The sequence below is a fragment of the Halyomorpha halys genome, unplaced genomic scaffold (assembly GCF_000696795.3).
Source record: "Halyomorpha halys isolate HHAL.00 unplaced genomic scaffold, Hhal_1.1 Scaffold246.1, whole genome shotgun sequence".
NCBI classification, from domain to species: domain Eukaryota; kingdom Metazoa; phylum Arthropoda; class Insecta; order Hemiptera; family Pentatomidae; genus Halyomorpha; species Halyomorpha halys.
In genome coordinates this window covers 209,268-230,755 of record NW_027115081.1, presented here as the reverse complement: position 1 = coordinate 230,755, position 21,488 = coordinate 209,268, and the positions used below count along the sequence as shown (strand labels likewise).

The 21,488-nt window shown below is 30.6% G+C and overlaps 1 protein-coding gene across 2 annotated transcripts in view; it reads right to left on the bottom strand.

The window, feature by feature from the left end:
- The window catches only part of LOC106680147 (cytochrome P450 6a2), a 27,901-nt gene extending 7,126 nt beyond the window's left edge, over nucleotides 1–20,775 (bottom strand). The window contains exons 1-7 of one of the 2 annotated variants that reach the window (XM_014419657.2): nucleotides 20,712–20,775; nucleotides 13,881–14,071; nucleotides 13,646–13,788; nucleotides 11,779–11,917; nucleotides 8,600–8,841; nucleotides 6,640–6,821; nucleotides 3,417–3,635 (exon numbers count right to left, since the gene is read on the bottom strand). In XM_014419657.2, coding sequence (XP_014275143.1) covers nucleotides 3,417–3,635; nucleotides 6,640–6,821; nucleotides 8,600–8,841; nucleotides 11,779–11,917; nucleotides 13,646–13,788; nucleotides 13,881–14,057 — 1,102 coding nt within the window. In that variant the 5' untranslated portion in view covers nucleotides 14,058–14,071; nucleotides 20,712–20,775. Of the gene's footprint in view, nucleotides 1–3,416; nucleotides 3,636–6,639; nucleotides 6,822–8,599; nucleotides 8,842–11,778; nucleotides 11,918–13,645; nucleotides 13,789–13,880; nucleotides 14,072–18,247; nucleotides 18,483–20,711 lie in introns of those variants that run through there. The other variant, XM_014419656.3, reaches the window with a different exon arrangement.
- Between the last annotated feature and the right edge of the window lie 713 nt (nucleotides 20,776–21,488).

Below are 21,488 nucleotides of genomic sequence, written 5' to 3'. Positions count from 1 at the left end.
TAACTATGTGTTTGTATCTTTTTTAGCCCTGACGAAGCCCTGCAACGTGGGGCGAAACGTTGGCTCAATAAAATAGTATAATTCTACTATTTGAGTTTTTTTGACCGCACCCGGACCATATTCCTTTCATCGTTTTTTAAATAAAATTACATCTGATAACAATTTTTATTAGATTGAAAAATTATACAACAAAGATTTAATAATAATAATAGTAATGTGAGCCCTTGGGACCTATGAAGGGTCATGGGTGTTGAAGCCCAAAATTTGTGGTTTCTATTTAGGTTAATTTTTTTTTGGCAACTTTCCAAGTGACTTTTAATTATGTTAGTTGTAAGTTTATGTTTATTCATTTATTTTTTTTTTAACTATAAGTAATTTTGTAATTTTAATTTGGTACATAAAAATAAGGGATATAAGGAGGTTCAGTGTTTATAAATACATTGCAGAGGTGTAACACGTGCAGAACGATACCGAAGGCAGTGGGGCCAGTTCCTACATAACCCGCGGATGAGGCAGTTGGCAGTGAAGATTTAGGCAGCACTGGGGTGATGTTAGGTGGCATTAGCACGGTGTAAGACGAGAGGGACGTACTGCTTCACGGACGCTCCACCGCCATTGTTTGTTGACTCTAGTTTGGAGGAGCTATTTTGTTTTGGACCCTTTCACCGGCAGTCACCATTGTGCAGTCTACTCTTTTTTGAGTTGTCGGGTTGCCTGGTAACCTCTCTCTCACCAGCTCACCAGCTCGCCAGCGGTCATCCTGGTCAACCAACTCTAGACTCGTAATGTTATTGTGATATGCGCAAAGCGACCCCCACGCCCATCTGTGAGTGACTTTGTTTTCTTTCTTCGAGTTTCATATTTTCTTTTCTTTTTTTTGGCTTTTAATTAACTTATTATTTCTTGTGTAAATAAAAATTTTTTTCTCTCTTTTTGTTTGTACATGTATCGAAATATTTTTATCTTTTTACTCCACAATTCATTATCCTTTTTTGTAACAACATAACAGTTAATTTTTTTTTTTTTTATATTTTAATTGATTAAATCTGTTTATCACTTGGAAAGTTATTTTTTTATTATTTCATTTTCTCTATTATTATTTTTTTTTTATGTGATATTTATTTCAGGTCCTCCTTTTTTTTTTTTGTTTTATTTTATCTCGAACCAGCGAACATTTCCCTCTGGAGAAGAGGTCAGTTTTCACATACGACACACCCCTCGCCCCAACAATGGGTTAAGTACTTAGTAAGGAAGTACTTTTTTCAGAACAACAGTGGAACAAAGGTAGTTATTTTTCAAGATCACACTCAACTATTAAATTTGTCTCCAATTAAGGGTACCCATTTGGATGGAGTAGTGGATTCCAAGCAGTGTGAGCTGATCAATCCCTTTAGTTTATTAAGATTCTTGGAATCAATCCTTGGAGTCAGATGTAATTCTTGGAATCTTCAAAACTCAAGCTCTAATGAGCTCGCTGTAATGCTGATTGCAACATTGGTGTGATCGTTATTGGAAAACAATAGGTTTGTAGTAGTACAGATTAATTTTTTTTTAAATATATGGCCAATATAGCAAAATAGTTGCAGAAACATTTATTTCTAACTATTTTATTTATTTAGTTAACAGAAATAGTTTTTAACTTTTGTCATTAGTTGGGTACAATTTTATGTTCAAAATTAAATATTATATATTGTGTGAATTTTAACAAACTTCACTGTTTTCATAACTATAAATTAATAAGTTTTATAAGCTTCGGCTGTAGAAGTATACAGACAAAAAAAAAACACTGGCTTCTTTCACTGATTAGGAGCCGCTGTTCAGTGACCTTGTGAAATTCACATCGTTAAATTGAATACCAAAATATGACTACCTTAATTTAACTCTTATGAGATCACAACAAAAATGCTAAAAAAAAAATCTAAAAAAAGATTTCCATGTTAGCCGAACTAATCCTCTAGACAAATAAAACACTTTAATCTAAACACTTTGTACATGGTTTTCAGATTTATTTTATTTTTTATTATTACTTATATGATAATCGACATGATAAAAATGTTTTTTTCTTTCTTTTTAGTCGGCCCAAGGACTCCTGTTGGAGTCCTACACTGCCCCTGTTGTTATATTATAATAGAATGGAGATACGGATGTAAATTATTATTATTTATTTATTTAATTTTAAAAATTTAGTTTGGATTCTTCCTTAAATTTGCACGACCGAATGTTATCCCTATCTAGATCTGCCAGCCCTTGGAGGAAAGCACTATTGTTTTGGATGAGGAGATATTTAATCTGTTATTTATCATATCGTAATATATGGCAGTAAGACATGGACTCTAACCAAGGAAAATAGAAGACCTCTGGTTTGGGAGAGAAAAGTCCTGAGAATGATCTTTGGAGAGGAGCACAGATGGAGAATCAGAAGCAACGACAAACTAAAAGAATTGTATGGAGAGCCTGATGTCCTCTGTGCTATTATGAAGAGAAGACTAAGATGGCTAGGACATGAGGAAAGGATGGATCCCTCAAGGCTACCTAAATGAGGAAGAACGGTTGCAGAGGCCCAGATCCTACAAGGACTAGCGCCCAACAGTGAGTGAGTGAGTGAGTGAGTGAGTGAGTGAGTGAGTGAGTGAGTGAGTGAGTGAGTGATTTATCATATCTACTGCATTTTAGTATAATGTGCAATGGCTCCTCGATGGAGTTGCATGTCGAACATTTATCATTTGTTCAACTTTAATTAGTGTCAAGCCACGATTTGTACGACAACGATTAATTCTTAATCTTGTAAGTAAGACTATTTCTTTTCTGTTTAACTTAACACAAGTGTTAGAGAACCATGGGCGTAGAGAGACGTTAGATTGGATAGTGAAATGATCTTTACCTTTCGAACTTGACTCCCAGGCATAACTATCCTGCCAATGACCAATCAAGTCTTTTTTCATCCATCTACAAATTTCCCGTAAAGGCAGTTTTCCATTTTCCACTCTTCCCGAACACCGTTTTACTATCTTATCAGCTCATTCATTGCCATACAAACCCACATGACCTGGAACCCATTGGACCTTAAATTTGTTATATGTTGAACGATGAACTTCATCTACTATGTTATTTATTAGGTAAAATGAAATACGTCATCGATGTATATTTTTTAGTGAATTGCATATGGAAGTGGAGTCTGTTAGAATTACAATTTTTGTATTCTTATATTTTCTATTGGCTATTTTGAAAGCTTCAATGACAGCGTATAATTCAACACTGTATATGCTAAACTTTGTGGGGAGGTTTATCGATGTATCCTGACTATATTGGACATCATATATCCCGACATGTTAAAATTATATATTTCTTATAAAACCAGATTCGTGAGTTGCCAAGAAAAGTTTACCGGCTAGTTTGATTACATGTTTTAAATTTACCTGATATAACCATATCTAAATACTCCATTTCATAGACAGCTTGATATGTAAGCCCTCCATGTTTCTCTATTATTTCATTAATTTCCTTCTGTACTTTTGTCTGAATATCTTGGTTGACAGCTAGTTCATATAGGCAAAAACTCTGAACAGAACTAGAAGTTTCTAAACCGGCAACCAAGAATACGAAGCACTGTGCAGCCATTAAACCAATAGTGAATTCTGAAATGAGCAATCATAAAAACTTTTAAGGATTTTTAATTTAATCACAATATGATTTCACTTCTAAAATCATATGAATATGTATTTTAACTTTTACTTATCTACAGTCCTGTGAAAAAATATAGACTCACCATATAAAATTGAAGTATTTATAAAATTTAAAAGTAAATTCATAGCACTATAATGTTTCCAGACTTCTTTATATGTTATTAGATTGGCAAGAAGCTTTAAATGGCCTTTGATTTGTTTGATAATTTACGGACATCAAATTTTGTAAAGAAATCTTGTTTATGCTGTGAATAAGTATAAACTCTATGTTTGTTTGTCTATTGTCAGGTGTACTAATGGATTAGTACCACCTCAGTTTTCTTTCTACTGTCGAAGAGATATTATATTGTTTGTTTTTTATACTGTCTGGTTTTGTATGATTTATTATTTTTATTTTTAAATAACGCCACGCATAACTCATCAATATTTTGTATTTCTGGGTTCTGTAGGTCATAGACTTCTGTAGCCATGATTCCCCACATATTTTCAATCAGATTGAGATCCGGACTAAGAGCTGGCCAATCCAAAATATTGATCCCGAAATCCTGAAACCATTGTTTAGTAGTGCATGCTGTATAAATTGATGTATTATCCTGCTGAAAAATGATTTCTTCTTCCAACATTGTTATAAATGGCATAAAGAACTCTTCTACAACATTTTGATAACTAACAGCATTAATTTTGCCGGAAATTAATGCAATTCGAAACTTTCTTTTTCATTAAAAGTAGCCCATACCATTACTCCACCATCCCAATGCTACCTTCGTGAATTATATTTTATTTTAGTTTTGTACCAGATCGGCCTGGTAATATAACTTATATTATATAATTTTTAACAGTTGATTATGAGGGGGTATAGTCATACAAATGACACCCCTAACTATATAAAATGTTCTTATTAAAAGAAAAAAAAAAGAAAATAAATAGATAAGAATAATGCTTCTTAATAAAAGAGGAAAGTAAAATTAATAACAAAAAATAATGATATTGGTACACTTAAATAAAACAAAAAAATGCCCTCTAATAGTAAAAAGAAACAAGTTAATTTGAAAAAGGGACTAGAAAAAAAAAAAATAATAATAATAATGAATAAATAAAATGAGTAATAATAAAAAGTAAAATAAAGGTAGTGTGACTATGAATTAATTTTATATTTATTAAAAATTTATAAAAGAATGTCCTGCAGCAGTCTGGGCTTCAGTCTTCGGGTTGAGGTTGGGTTTCCCAGGTTGTAGGTCACTGCTCCTTTAACTGTCGGGAACTGGGAGTGGAACTTCATGAACTGTTTTTTGATATAATCCTCTATTGACTCCACTTGTAATTCGCGATGCAATTGGCTATTTCTGGAGCATTAACAGCGATTCTTAGGACTTTATTTTGAAAAGATTGTAGTTTTTTCCTTTTCGTGAAGGATGCTGCTCCCCAGACTACACAGCCATACATCAGCAGTAGCCTGAGAATTGTTTTAAATATAAGAACAGTTGTTTCTAGTTTTAGTTTGGAATTTCTGTTTAGGATAGGATATAGCATTACTAACCTTGCATAAGTTTGAGTTAGTTTTATGTTGATATGGTGACTACCTTTGTGAAAATTTCTTTTTCCTTTCTAAGGTCATGCCAGTAGTAATTAAAACCATATGGACCATCAATGTTAATTTTTTTTTTATCATATAAAAAAATGGTTGACCATTGTTTGCTATATTGAACATATTATTTAGCAAACTGCTGGAAATTATGTTTTTTGAGCTGTGGTTTTCTCATAACCTTACAATATTTTAAAAACTTTGATTCAGCTATCCAATTCCTAAATTAAATAGCGTCACATCCTAAATTGAATCGTCTCACAATCTGTGCAGAGAATGTTCCCATTGACTTCTCTCAAAACCACCCGTTTCACATGATTGGAAAAATTTTGAGGTCTTCCATCTCTTTTCTTTTTCCCATAATGGTCTGGGCTGCAATTTAAAATGGTTTTTGACTACATCCTGGGAGCAGTTTATCTCACAAGCCACCTCTTCTTAGATCCATTATCCTTTCCTACTCAATTTCAGTGAGTTGAGTTCCGCATGGCATTATTAAAAAAAAAACAGTAATTCACACAAAGCCATTCAGTATAAAAAAACCAACGATATAATATCTCTTCAACAGTAGGAAGAAAACTGAGGTTGTATTAACCCATTAATAAACCAAACAATTGACACACTAACATTGAGTTTATACTTATTCACAGCATGAACAAGATTTATTAACAAAATCTGATGTTCGTAAATTATCAAAGTCCACTTAAAGCTTCTTGCTAATCTAATAACATAAAAATAAGTCTAAAAACATTATTGTGCAATGAATTCACTTTTAAATTTTATAAATACTTCAATTTTATACATTGAGTTTATATTTTTTCACAGGACTGTACACATGGAATATATAGTTAGGGAAAGTATTAGGATTGTGAAAAATTTCAAATTTAAGTTTTCAACCGAAATATACGTGTTGAAGTCTCCTGAATACAAACAACCAAGTCTCACAAAATGGTCTGAGTGTGATTGTTTTTTTTTTTACGAGGGTCAGTGGAAATCTTCAAAAGACACGGTAGGACTGTACCTATTTGTGTGTGGGATTTTGAGCCACTAAAACCACCTCCCTACACCTCTTCATTCCTCTCCATGGGACTGCCATTTCGCATTAATTCGTGGAGGGACATGGCTGAATGTAAATTTTATCGAAAAGTTGCTGTTACAATGGGTGCAAGGATACCTGCCTTAAATATGGAATTTCAGTTTGGAGCAAGGCATACCAGACCTTTTTGCGAAAATTAGTTATTTGGACTCAGGGTGTGTTTCTGTCAGAAACTGGAATACAAAATTTTTCATATCACAATGAAAATCCCTTACCATTTATTTCATATCTAAGTAAGTAAAAGTAAAAATTCATTACATTATTCATATTTATCGTTTTACCAAATGGCTGACACTTTTGTTCTTCAATTTCATCTTTCATTTCTTCTCCTATTGTCCCTTTGTTCTTCAACTGAATTAATAGATCTAGAAAATCATTTCTTTTAATATTATTTTTTTCTCTATACTCCATTGTCTTTTCTATAAGGTTTACAATATAGTCCTCAGTTTCTTTTGGAGTAAACCTAAAACATAAATTATAATCTTACAAAACATACCACTAAAGATAATTTTCAAATAGTTGGAATATAATACATATCTAATATCTATAATATAAATCAAATATATAAAAATGAATATTTGTTAGTTGGTACTTTATGTACTGCCATACCTTCATCTGGTTGTCATGGGGATTTTACTAAATGTTTAGGATTTTCCGAGGAAGGCTGGCCCGATTTATTCAGTAAAATAAAAAAATTAACAAAATTGAGCATTTTTTATCATAGCTTAGTAATTATACAATTTTTTGATGGTTATTATATGCCAATTGATGTACCTCTTTCTGAAGAATAACATAACTAATTCCGTTAAATGATTTTTTACTCACTAAAAAAAAAAAAATGAGGATTGCAGTAGAAGCAGATCATATTCTTTTTTAGTGTCGCCGCAAACCCTCAAATATAATTTTTCAAATAAATTAAAAATTAGAAATTTTTCACCTTGGTTTATGTTGACGGTTTTTTTTTTTTTGTTGCAGTGACCATTGTTAATATAATCATTCATAAGTACTCTGCATTTTATCCCATACCTACGTTAATACAACAATTGGAAAGCTGAATGTTTCCTTATCTTCATATGTATTAATTGATATCAAAGTTTCAATAGTGTTTAATTAATGTATATACTACATCTTTAAATATAGCAATAGCTAAGCATCATCGGGTTTGCTAGTACTAAATAAAAATAATTGAAGAAACTAAAAACAAATATAGCATAACCTAAACAAAAGTAAGAAATAATGAGAAAGGAAATATAGATAGGTTATGGTGAGATGATAAATAAATAATGAATATAAATAAAGATAGATATAAAAAATAAAGCAGAAGGATAAATGAGAAGATCACAGGCACGCGGTGGGAGTGGTAGGAGGAGGATTATCATACCTATGTTAACCCTAGAATGGCACACTTCTATAAGTCAACTTAATCTGACACTCTGGGGTGTGATACACCCCAACATATGAGTTGGTATAAAATATAAGTGATATAACCTGCAATGCTTATAATACATTTTAAAATAACTAAGTGGTCTAGGTAACAAAAATAAATTATTTCAAAATGGGTTATGTACATATGTATTTCCAAAAATCACAATTTGAAAAATTTTACGAGCCAACTAGCTAAAAAATGAATAAAAATTAATTGTTGTTCCTAAATAAAAAATAAAAATTGTATGGCACTTAAATACAGATAAATACGAATTAAATGAATCATAAAACGAGGTGGAAAAGTCATTTTTTAAATTAAAAATAAATAAAATACATAGTGGGGGCCCCGAAGGGACCTCTTTCACACACTGCACTGTAAACATATTGCCGCCCTGTGTTCATTGCAAATAGCTCTCTTACATTGCAGACATGTCAATTTCGTCTTCCTGTCCTTTCCTCTTTCACAAAAAGAACACCTTACTTGTTTATTTCTTCCTTATTTATTTATTTGCGCATCTATTCCTAAAATGTCATCAATACCTTGGCGCAGTGACCGACGAAGTGCCTCTGCCTGTACCTTTCTCTTTAGGCAGGGTTCCAGAAGTGAATATCCCAGACCAAAAAGGAAGTCTTTGTGTTTCATTTTATTTTCCCACTTTACCAGAGTAAACAATATCATCCCTGACATGATGTAAATAGGATATCAATGCACATTAGTAATACAAATGTATTACTATACTCAAATATACATATTTTTAATTTGATAAAAGTTTTGATGAACTTCACTAGATTTATTTAAGTAGTTGATTAATATACCTTGCTTCTATTTTGTCAGCAAGTTTTGGCATTGCTTGTAATATTGCAAATTTGACTTTATCAATAAACTTCATTCTAAAAACATCGGCTCCTATTTTTCTTAGCTTATGATCAGGCTCTTTAATTGTATTAACATCAAGCCCAAAAGCGCAGCAGCAAATGATATCCGTTGTGAGTCGACCTACCAGATCTTTGATTTCCACATCAGAACCAATTTTTGTCAAGATTAAAGAATCAAAGGCCTGCAACAAAAAATTTTAAAAAATGAGTAAAAATAAAAAAATAATTGTTTTACTCATGAATACATAAATAATCAATCTGAGATGATAATATTGTAAAAATAATTTATCTGAGTAGCAGATTGATTACTAATAAGTTAAGTCATTCATAGTCGTAGTTTAGTCATTCTTGAATGGTTTTTTTAATTCGGAGTTTGGCCGTTATTAGCGCAGTATACCATTAGGCATTTGATTTTCAAGCTAACAGGTTCGTTTTATTATTTTTTTCTCCCTTTCTTTATTTTACTTATATATACATTGTAATATGCTCTTTTTGAGTAAATAGTATATTTTGAGGTATAAAGGGTTTTTGATATGTTTTATTTTATGTATCATTTTAGTATTGTTCATAGCATTATAGAAAAGAAGAGTTTATGAAATTGGTTAGTTTTGGTTATAACTAAATTTAAACAAATATGTAAAAGAGATATTAATTTAATTAAGTGTTGATAGTAAAAGTATCTGTTTCTGATTGCCTAGCGACCCGCCCTGAGATTAAGAGTCTCTTTTATATTATAAAATTTAAATAAAAATTCTATTATATATTTAGTATTAAAGTTCTTAATTTGAACCCAAATTATTTTTTATATTTGAAAATAGTTTAAAAACAATTAAAATTCTTTTTATTTTAATTTTAAATTATTACAATATTTTTCTTCTATTTTACTTATATATATATTTCTTTATTTTATTTACCATATATTTTCTTTTTCTTTCCATATTTCAATTTTTAAATTATTAATAACTAATATGTTCATACTTGTTTGCATTATATAACTTCGTTCTTATTTTTGTTTCCTTAATTATGTTATTTTTCCCATTTTTTCAATTACCTATGTATACATTTTATTTCCCACTTCTTTCATCACTTCATTTTATTAATTCTATTCTGTAAAATTATTCATTTTATGTCATTCTGTTTATATTTTCTTATTTATTTACTATATTTATTGTGGTTGTTATCTTCTTCTGTTCTTAGCCCTGAAAAAGGCTAGAAACTCTAGCTGAAACATTGGCACAATTAAATAGGTTACTCAAACTTATTTGTTTCATTTTGAAGGCACCCCCAACCATCTTCTCCTCGTACTAATAAGTTAAGTTATTAGTCTTTGTAAAGGAGCAATGGTTAATAAAGATCACTCAAAATTATAAAGCACTTCAAGTGTATGATTCGCGACATCAAGCTCCCGCCATCTATAGGTGAACCATTTAGCTAGTATGGCCACCAAGCAGCAAAGTCCAGTGAACAAGTTATTAAGCTCAGAGGACTAGCACTCATTTATTTTTGTTTAATAATCATAATTTTTTTTATTCATAATCATATTATTTTTTAATAATCATATTTATTTTTGTTTAATAAGCACTCATAAATTTGTGTTTCTGCCATCATTCCTAATCAGCGAAGTCGATACAAATTGATAAACTTGAGTAGGGAGCTCAGCTTTTGAAACTGTTATTTTAATTATAGGTTATTTTAAATAAAAGGAAGATGGAAGATGATGAGGTAAAAAAACTGAAATAGTAATTAAAATATTTAATGAGAGCCAATGTTTCGGCCCATATGGCAGTAATTCAGGAGGGCTAAAAATGATACAAACAACTGAAATTAAGATTAAAAGTGAAAAGTATAAATAAACAAGAATTACAAAAAGGTATGAATAATGAAAATAAAATAAGAGACAAATTTTTCTCTATGTTCTACATTTCAGAAGTCAAATTCCTTCCTTCCTTTTTTGTCTGCTTTTTATATTTATCTCACATTTTCCTCTTATCCATACATTTATTACATTATATTTAATGTTTAGTGTTTATCTTTTATATTTTTATTTATATATTTTATCTGTATTTTATATTCATCTGTTACCTTCACCTTATCTTACATTTATAACTTTATAATTAATGTTTTTATTATATAAATTTACAACTCCGTACCTCTAATAAATTCTATATATTTTAATTTTTCACTATATTATATTTATTGTATCCATTCTTTTTATTTTATATTTTATCCATTTATTTTTATATAATTCCTCCCTTATTATGTATATTATGATTTGATGAGGTCTGCATATATTTAATATTTCCTAATATTATCTCCACTTTAACATTATTTTATATACTCTTGCCTTCAAATGTAACATATCTGTTACCCTCCACTTTCCCACATTCCTCCATCCTGTTGATCTTCTCATCCCGCCTTGCTCATTTTTAAGCATTTGTAATGTAAGTGTACACTTTTTTTGTCATTATTTTCCTTTTTTTCTTGACTTTTATACTTGTCTCCCTTATTATGTCGTCTTTTAGTGTTTATTGTATTTTAATATTTCTTTATCATCAATTTTTTATTTGCTATTATTTTTGTTATCATTAATTTTCGAATACCTTTTTGTAATTCTTGTTTATTTATACTTTTTACTGTAAATATAAATTTTGGTTGTTTGTATATTTTAGCCCTGATGAAGCTCAACAATGTGGGGCAAAAGATTGGTTAAAAATAAATAGTTTAATTACTATTTGAGTTTATTTTTCCACACCCGAATCATCTTCCTTTTATATATTATACACAGTCTACCATATGTTATTTTATTCAATTGTTTTTATCAAATCAAATGATAACATTTAGTAAGAACAATAGAAATATTCCTAGGTTATGAACATATTTCTATAAATTCATGATTAGAATCATTTATTCTACTTTTACTTTTTTTTTACTGTTATTATTTTAAATGAGAGATATTAAATTTATATATGTATATTTTCTTTTATTAAATTAATTCAATTGATTATTTTTCTTTCATTAGATTTAAATTAAAAGAAAAAATTAATAGATGTTTTATGACTCGACGCTAATTCTGTAATGCTCAGTCATTATTTAATATGTTAATAACAATAATTAAATACCTCAGCACAGTTGATAAAGAGAGGGAACATGGCTTTCATTTTCCCACTTGTAAATGTTGGGATAAGTTTCACCCGTAAGGCTCTCCACCTTTCACCATCCAAGAAGAATAGATGTTGATTGAGAACATCTTTTTCACTTCTATATATATAAAAAAAAAATCCTATTTGATTTAATCCAATAACAACAACATTTATGAATTACAACTGATGTAAAAGAAACAGAATTACATTAGAATTTTTTTATTTATTCATTTATTGATACTTACAACTGTATTGAAAATATATAAAATAACTAAATATGGTGTGAGTTATACAATGGCATAATGCAGACCTGTGGTGAATCTACCCATTGATAGGTACTGGTATTTAGTGAGGGGAACAAGTCCGGCAAGTGAGCCTGTGGGTCCTTTTTGCCAACCCCTGATGGCTGCCTAGGTTGCCGCTGCATACTAACCAAGGAAGGAGTGTCAAGATTCATTCTTCGTGACCACCGAAAAATGAATGTTTAACTGCCCTAGGTGGAAATCGAATCCACAACATTCCGAACCGAGCGCACTGGAACCTGTGTCCCAACCCGCACGGCCGTCATCCTATCCATTGATAGGACTCCCATTGCATTTCTAGAGTAGATGATCTCAAGGCTATCTTCTTGACAGACATCTTGAACGATTATCAGGTAATAAAGGAAAAGCCATGTTAAAAAGCAAGTGAGATTAGCAAGTTTATCATGAAAGGATTGATATTTGGTTCTGGCCTAATCAGCAACATATTTAACACTGAGGTCCTGCTGGATGACTTGATCAGTGACAAAAAAAGGTGCATTAAGGATTTTGGATTGGGTATAAGAGGAATTTGATGGTTAAGTGGAGCACCAAAGATCAACTAGGTAAATCCAGATAGGCCTTATTATAGTCATATGAATGAGTCTTTTGTAATTAGTTGGAAGTTTAGACTGTTTGTCTAGTCAGTGTTGTAATAATATGAACGAGCAGTTTCCTGTCTTTTCAGTAATGTAAGAGGATTTTAAGTTAGTCGTTTATCCAGATATAGACCAAGGTAGCAGACCTTCGACAGGAATAAGAGGAGTAATATTAAATAATACTGTAAAGCAAGATGTCATATGTTTGCGATAAAGGGTAAACGTGAATTGATGAGATTTATTTGAATTTATTTTAATCCTCCAGTTTTGGCACAATTCTTTAAGGGCAGTGATGTGAGATTGAAGGGTTTGGGATACAATGGAAGTTCATTATTCATTGATAACACACATGTATCATCAGCATATGTGCTGAGGACAGTGTTAGAATGGATTAGGGTGTCAACTGTATAAACTGTATAAAGGATAGGACTAAGGATGCTACCCAGAGGTACACCAGCAAACTGAGGGAAAAAACAAATAAGTGCTGTTGATTTACTTTGAATAATCCATCGGTGAGATAGGAATGGATAATGAGAAAATATGTAGGCGGCAGGAATTTAAGATTCTTGTATAGCAGTCCTGGGTTCCAGACTCGATCAAAAGCCTGTTCTACATCAAGAAAAACTCCAGAGTAGTACATTCCCCATTTTAATGCAGATGATCCATTAACTAAATAATGACATTGCTGACAGTGGACTGGGATGTTCAGCGTTTCAAAATTAATTTCTTCAGGTTTTCACCCTTGATTGGTAAATGAGAGATAGGACAGTAGGATGATGAGTTTTCTGGGGGCAATAAAGATTTGGAAATCATTCATAAAAATAAAAAAAAAAAAAAAGTAAAACTATAAACTGTAGAAAATAACAAAATCATTAACAACCATATAAATGTAGCACATCTTAAAAGTTATTAAAACATTTTTTTAAACAAATCATTATAAGGACTTACAATTTTATAAACATTCTTTCTCGAAAATGTGAAAATTCCTTAGTTAGAACCAACTGAATCAACTCTGGATCCTTAGCCATCAACATCGGAACTCTCATACAAAATGTACCAAACAGTGGATAAGGTGCTAACTTTTTGCACATCTGAAAGTAAATTCATATTGATACATGTGAAATTTTCAAATTAATATTTTCTTCAACTCTCTTTAGCAAGAATAAAATTTAGAACATCATACCTCTTCAAGAATACACCCTTGAAACCTGCTTTCAAGCACGAGTTCATAAGAAGAACCAAAAGGAAATTTAGATGGATAATAAGGAATACCCCTCTTCTTCCAAAGGTCATAAACAGAAATATAGTACTTATACAGAAGCCACCCAGCCAGAAGTGACAATCCGATTACCAACCACATTATTAGAAATAAACCTTTAAAGACAAAATAAAGAAATAGTTAATAATTAAATTTGCCATATTAGTGTATTAACATAAAATTTAAATGATATTATATATTTTATATAGCTAATAAAACAAAAAAATAAATAAATAAAACTAGACAAACGTTTACTTCTATTCACAATTAAGTATCAATAACAATCACAGATCAAAACATTAAACTTTTAATATTGTGTAACAACGCTACCTATGAGCGAGCGGAAAAACTAACACCTTCATGGCTTCCCGCCAGACCCAGCACAATCCATTCTTCAAAGTACAAGAGCCGGGAAGAAAAAAAGGCAGTTATCTCACCCCAATTTTTGATTACTTTAATGAAAACTATATATAATTACTAGTCAAAATTTATGTATATATGTATGTATAGTTGACCGTAAAAATTGATATATAGGGAGATGGTCAGGATTGCGGTCAAAGGAGAAATAAAAATAGTTTACAACTATTTATTTTCCAACGTTTCGCCCCACTTTGCAGGGCTTCATCAGGGCTGTCCAAAAAAATAAGTTGAACAGACAGAAACAGCGTCCGGACTTGCTTCTCGTTTCCGGACGCTGTTTCTGTCTGTTCAACTTATTTTTTTGGACAGCCCTGATGAAGCCCTGCAAAGTGGGGCGAAACGTTGGAAAATAAATAGTTGTAAACTATTTTTATTTCTCCTTTGACCGCAACCCTGACCATCTCCCTATATGTCAAAATTTATGAGTCTGCCATGTATAGGTGGTAGGGGGAATAAAAAAAGGAGGCTGTTTCAATACCTTAAAAAACTCATTTTTCATTTGGAGCTCTATATCTTAAAAACTACCAACAACACTAGAAAATCTAAAAGAACATTATTTAAAGAAAAATAAATTTGCTGAAATATGAGGTATAATAGAGCTATTTACTTCCAATAGTTCTCGAGATATCGAGATATATTTTAAAAAGCAACATTTCATAAAAATGTACTGAAATATCAGTAGTTAGTGAATATATTTTGAGAAGTCTATATCTCAGGAACTATGTGACGTACAGACGTAGAGCATTCAAATTAAAGCTAGTTAAATTTACTATAAAATAGTTTATAACATTTATCTTTGTAAGAGTAGTAGTTTTTATGATATTTGACAATATAAACTCACAAAATGTTAATTTCTAGTTGTTCATATAAAATGTTGGATTTTTGAAAAAATATATCTCTAGATCCATAAGACGCACATAAGTCTGCCAACACTTCAAATAAATGAAATTTAACTTACTATAAAGTAGTTTATGACGCTTATCTTCGTAGGTGCAGTATTTTTTATGATATTCATATATGAATATAAATTTGGCAAATGAAAATTTGTACGAACGTACTTATAGTACAATTATTTAGCTTTAATTTGAGTGCTAATAGACATTTGTATGTCGAATGGTTCCTGAGATATAGCTTTCTAAAAATAAATTCATTAACTACTGATCTTTCAGTACGTTCCATACAATATTTTAATGAAATGTCGCTTTTTAAAAAGCTTCTATCTCGAAAACTATTTAACATAAATAACTCTATTAGGGCTCATATTCTAGCAAATTTACTCTTCTTTAAATGACGTTCTCTTAGGTTTTCTTATGCTGTTCCTACTTTTTAAGATATAGAGTACCTATTCTACAACCATCACCAGGACTCCAGCCTTCAGACTATCACTTCTCAAAGTTCTCCAAGCTGACATCTCTATTTCAATCTGAAGGGGTGCTCTCACCCTTCCGGGGAGCGGTAAAGCTTTCTTGACAGCGTTTAGTACAAGAGGCCAAGAGGAGAAAAAAGGCAGTTATCTCACCCTCAATTTTTGATTATTTTAATGAAAACTATATATAATTACTAGTCAAAATTCATGAATCTGCCAAGTATAGGTAGGGAAAATAAAAAAATGGCGGATGTTTCAAAGTGATAAAAAAAACTAATTTTTCATTCGGAGCTCTATATCTCAAAAAGTAGGAACAACACAAGAAAACCTAAGAGAACGTCATTTAAAGAAGAGTAAATTTGCTAAAATATGAGCCCTAATAGAGTTATTTACGTTAAATAGTTTTCGAGATATAGCTTTTTAAAAAGTAAGATATCATAAAAATGTTGTATGGGACGTACTGAAAGATCAGTAGTTAGTGAATTTATTTTGAAAAATTATATCTCAAAAACCATTTGACGTACAGATGTCTATTAACACTCAAATCAAAGCTAGTTTAATTAGCTATAAAGTAGTTTATGATGTTTATCTTCGTAGGAGTAATAGTTTACATGAAATAAATTGATTTATAGTTGTTCGGACAAATTTTCATTTGCCAAATTTATATTCATATGTGAATGTCATAAAAATTACTACTCCTACGAAGATAAGTGTCATAAACTACTTTATAGTAAGTTAAATTTCCTTTATTTTGAGTGTTGGCAGATATATGTGCGTCTTATGGATCTAGAGATATATTTTATATGAACAACTAGAAATAACATTTTGTGAGTTTATTTTGTCAAATATCATCAAAACTACTAATCCTACAAAGATAAACATATATAAACATTAACTATTTTGTAGTAAATTTAACTAGCTTTAATATGAGCGCTAGCTGACATAAGTACGTCCAATGGTTTCTGAAATGAAGTTTTTCATTGTCCGAACTACTATAAATCAATTTATTTTAGCAAATATCATGAAAACTACTATTCCTACAAAGGTAAAGGTGATAAACTTATTTATAGTCCATTAAACTAGCTTTAATTTGAGTGCTAATAGACATCTGTACGTCAGTTAGTTCCTGAAATATAGATTTCTCAAAATAAATTAACTAACTACTAATCTTTCAGTAGATTTTTAAGAAATTTTGGTTTTTAAAAAGCTATATCTCGAGTACTATTAGACGTAGATAGCTCTATTAGGGCTAACATATTAGAAAATTTACTCTTCTTTAAATAATGTTCTCTTATATTTTCTAGTATTGTTGGTAGTTTTTAAGATATAAAGGAATGAAAAATTTGGCCGAATGAAAAATTAATGTTTTTCTAAGGTTTTTAACAACCGCCATTTTTTATTCCCCCTAGCTATACTTGGCAGACACATCAATTTTGGCTAGTAATTATACATAGTTTTTGTTAAAGTAATCAAAAATTGGGATGAGATAACTGCCTTTTTTTCTTCCTGGCTCTTGTACTAGTCGGAGCTCGCACGGCCACTATGTGAGGCCATATTACAGGAGTGGCAGGCACTGTGGGACAGCAGCCCGCAAAATAAATTGAAGGCGATTATGAAAAATGTTAAGGCATGGAGCAGCTTTAGTCGCGGCAACCGCTGAGAGGAGGTTGTCTTGACACGACTAAAACTATGGCACATAAGGCTCACACACCTTCAATTAATTACAAAGGAGGATCCACCCAGATGCAAGAAATGTAATCAAAGAATGACAATAAATCGAATCTTCGAAGAGTGTGTTTTTTCACTAGAAGAATAAATGAACTGGATATACCTTCAAATATATCAGAAGCCTATGGAAATGGGGAAACATATTTAAATGAGATTATGTCTTTTCTGAAAAAACAAGAAATATTTGTAAATTTTATATATTGTGTATTTTTTTATATACTTTTGTGTTCATATTTTATACATATATATGTATTTTTTTCATTTATATAATTGAACACGAAATGTATAAATGAATGAAATATTGGCGTTGATGATCGGTAGGTTTTACGCCTTAATTTCTGAATAAACAAACAAACGAGAGGGGCGAAACACTGGTTAACAATAAATAGTTTTCTTTTATTATTTTGAAACGTTTATTGACCGCCACTCAGACTATCTTCTTAAAAAATTATATATAATTATAGCAGTGCTTTAATAGTTATTAGAATTAGTATTTGCTTGGAAAAAAATATTAATTTTAATTAAATTCATAATTTTTTTCACTTTTAGGGGGGGGGCAGCCGCCACTACCCTGCCCTCCCCTCCCTTCGGTGTACCCATGGTTGTAAAAAATATGAATGTTTGGTTTTCGATTCGGTGTTTCAAGTTGCACCAACCTTAAAAGGCCACCGCCATAATAATAGTTCTAAAATAAGAAGTAATCATTACACCATCGATGGCTATCTCGCACTTGCAGTAAATAAAAACATAAAAGGTGCTTGGTTAGAATTATACTCACAAACTTTACTTTGAAGAATAAAACTATTTTAACGTAAAAATAGCCACTACCCAGACCTGTACATCTCTCCGCTCCCCTCCACACTGACATTGAACTCTACACAAATTGAGAAGGTCAAGGACGAGTTGAACTGCCTATAAATTATTTACTCATATCATGTTTCTACACAACAGAACAGATATTAAGCGATTTCATAATTTTGTTTTAGAATAACTTTTAGTAAAACTAGTGTTTCCACTCTTTCTGCTAGGAACTATAGGAGTTTATCAAAGCGCCGTACAATAGGTCTGTTCCAACAATCGCTGCTGACAGTCTGGAACATGCGTAGTACGAAGTTTTGGCTCACAAAACCTGTACTGCGCATGCTCCGTACAGTCAGAAGTGGTTGCTGGAACAGAACTTGTATATTCCGCATTACTACGTGTCGCTAGTAGCGCCCCTCGCGCCAACCAACGACACTACTCTTCTCAGCAAACTCGGTTGTCTTATAGTACAAGAGCCCAAGAGGAGAGAAAAGTCAGTTATCTCATCCCAATTTTTTATTACTTTAATGAAAACTATGTAAATTACTAGTCAAAACTGATGAGTCTGCCAAGTATAGGTAGAGGGAATAAAAAATGGCGGCTGTTTCAAAGCGATAAAAAAAACTAATTTTTCATTCGGAGCTCTATATCTTAAAAAGTAGGAAGAATACAGGATAACCTCAGAGAACGTCATTTAAAGAAGAGTAAATTTGCTAAAATATGAGCACTAATAGAGTTATTTACGTTAATTATTTTTCGAGATATAAAAAAAAAGAAAAAAAAAATTATAAATTAAGTCAGGCATTCTCCGATTCTGAAATACTTTTTAAAAAGCAACATTTCATTAAAATATTGTATGGAACGTACTAAAAGATCAGTAGGTAATGAGTTTATTTTGAGAAATCTATATCTCAATAACCATTCCACATACAAATGTCTATTAGAACTCAAATTAAAGCTAAATAATTGTACTGTACGTTCGGATGTATCGATAAAATGTATTGATTTATAGTTCTTTTCATTTGCCAAATTTATATCCACATGTGAATATCATAAAAATTACTACTCCTACGAAGATAAGTGTCATAAACTAGTTTATAGTAAGTTAAATTTCCTTTATTTTGAGTGTTGGCAGACATATGTGCGTCTTAACGATCTAGAGATATATTTTTTCAAAATGTTTTAAAAAAATAATTTTTCATTCGAAGCTCTATATCTTTAAAACTCCCAACAATACTAGAAAACCTAAGAGAACATCATTTAAATTACAGAGCTATTTAGGTTCAATATTTCCCGAGATATAGCTTTTTAAAAAGCAACGTTTCATAAAAAAAGTACTGAGAAATCAGTGGTTAGTGAATTTATTTTGAGAAACCTAAATCTCAAAAACCACTTGACATACAGATGTCTATCAGCAATCAAATTTAAGATAGTTAAATGGCCAATAAAGTAGTAAATGAAGTTTCTCTTCATAGGAGTAGAAGTTTTCATTATATTTGCTAAAATAAATGGATTTATAGATATTCGGACAGATTTAAATTCATATGCTAATATCATAAAAACTACTACCTCTACGAAGATACGTGTCACCAACTATTTTATATTAAGTTAAATTATCTTTATTTTGAGTGTTGGTAGATATATGTACGTCTTATGGTTCGAGAGATATATTTTTTCAAAAATCCAACATTTTATACGAACAACTATAAATTAACATTTTGTGAGTTTATTTTGTCAAATATCATAAAAACTACTACTCCTACAAAGATAAACATTATTAACTATTTTGTAGTAAATTTAACTAGCTTTAATTTGATTGCTAATAGACATCTGTACGTCGAATAGTCCCTGTGATATAGATATCACAAAATAAATTCACTAACTACTAATCATTCAGTACATTTCTATGAAACGTTGCTTTTTAAAAATCTATTTATCGAGAATCATTGAACGTAAATAGCTGTATTAGGGCTAATATTTCAGAAAATTTACTCTACTTTAAATGACGTTCTCTTAGGGTTTCTAGATTGTTGGTAAGATATAGAGCTCGGAATGAAAAAATAATTATTTTTAACATTTTGAAACAGCCGCCATTTTTTGTTCCCCTACCTACACTTGGCAGACTCATCAATTTACAAATTGTGGTGAAATAACTGCCTTTTTATTCATCCTGACTCTTGTATTATAACGAAATAGTAGAAAAACCTGTTTCATATAAACCATCAAATAAGTTTTCCTTCTATCTTGGGTTAAGTTCCTGCAAAGTTTATTTTGTGTTTACATAGTTGATGAGAAATTCATACTCACTTATTTTATCTATGATTAAAAACTACCACCATCAATTTATAATTTATAACATTTTATTCAAATAGTGATGTATTTCAAGTAATAGTTTAAATTAACAATATCCTAAACTACTAAAGTTATAAATATTACATTACCTTCTCTGTGCTCGTATAACCGTTTTAACGAAAAAAACAGAGCTTACAGCGACACTAGTGGCCAATTATGGAACAAAATAAAAATAACAGGTTTATTCTGATAATGAGAAGATACAATTGATAAGATACAATCTACAGTTGACTGTATATATGATTATTTATTACTGATTATATATATGATGAGAAGATGGTTGGGGGTATGGTCAGTAAAAAACACTAACAAGTTGAGAGAACTTATTTAATTATACTAACTATAAGGGCTGAGAACATAGAGCAAGATAACAACCAATGAATACAGAAAAAAAAATTATAAATAGAATAACAGAAGTAAATAACTATAACTATAACAACAGAATGAAAATTATTGAAAATCAAATGATGAAGAAAGTGGAAAGTAAAACGTTTAATTACGTAAGAAGAATAACATAATCAAGAAAAGTCTAAAATTGTATAATGCAAAAAACATAGAAATATGAACATATTAATTTAATAATGATTAAAAATTAAAGTTATGGAAAGAAAAAAAAATTAAATGATACAATTTTTTTTTAATAAATAAAAGAAAATATATGTAACTGATGAAATATGTAAGTATAATACTACAATAAAGAAACAAAATATAAAGATTGAGGTAGACAAAAGAAGTGAATAGAAACTATGACAATAGTAATATGTGGTGAATATAACATGGGTAAGGAGGAATAAGAAGAGAATAGAGAAGGAGAAGGGGAAAAAAGAAAGATAAGAAAAGAGAATAAGACAAAAAATATATATATA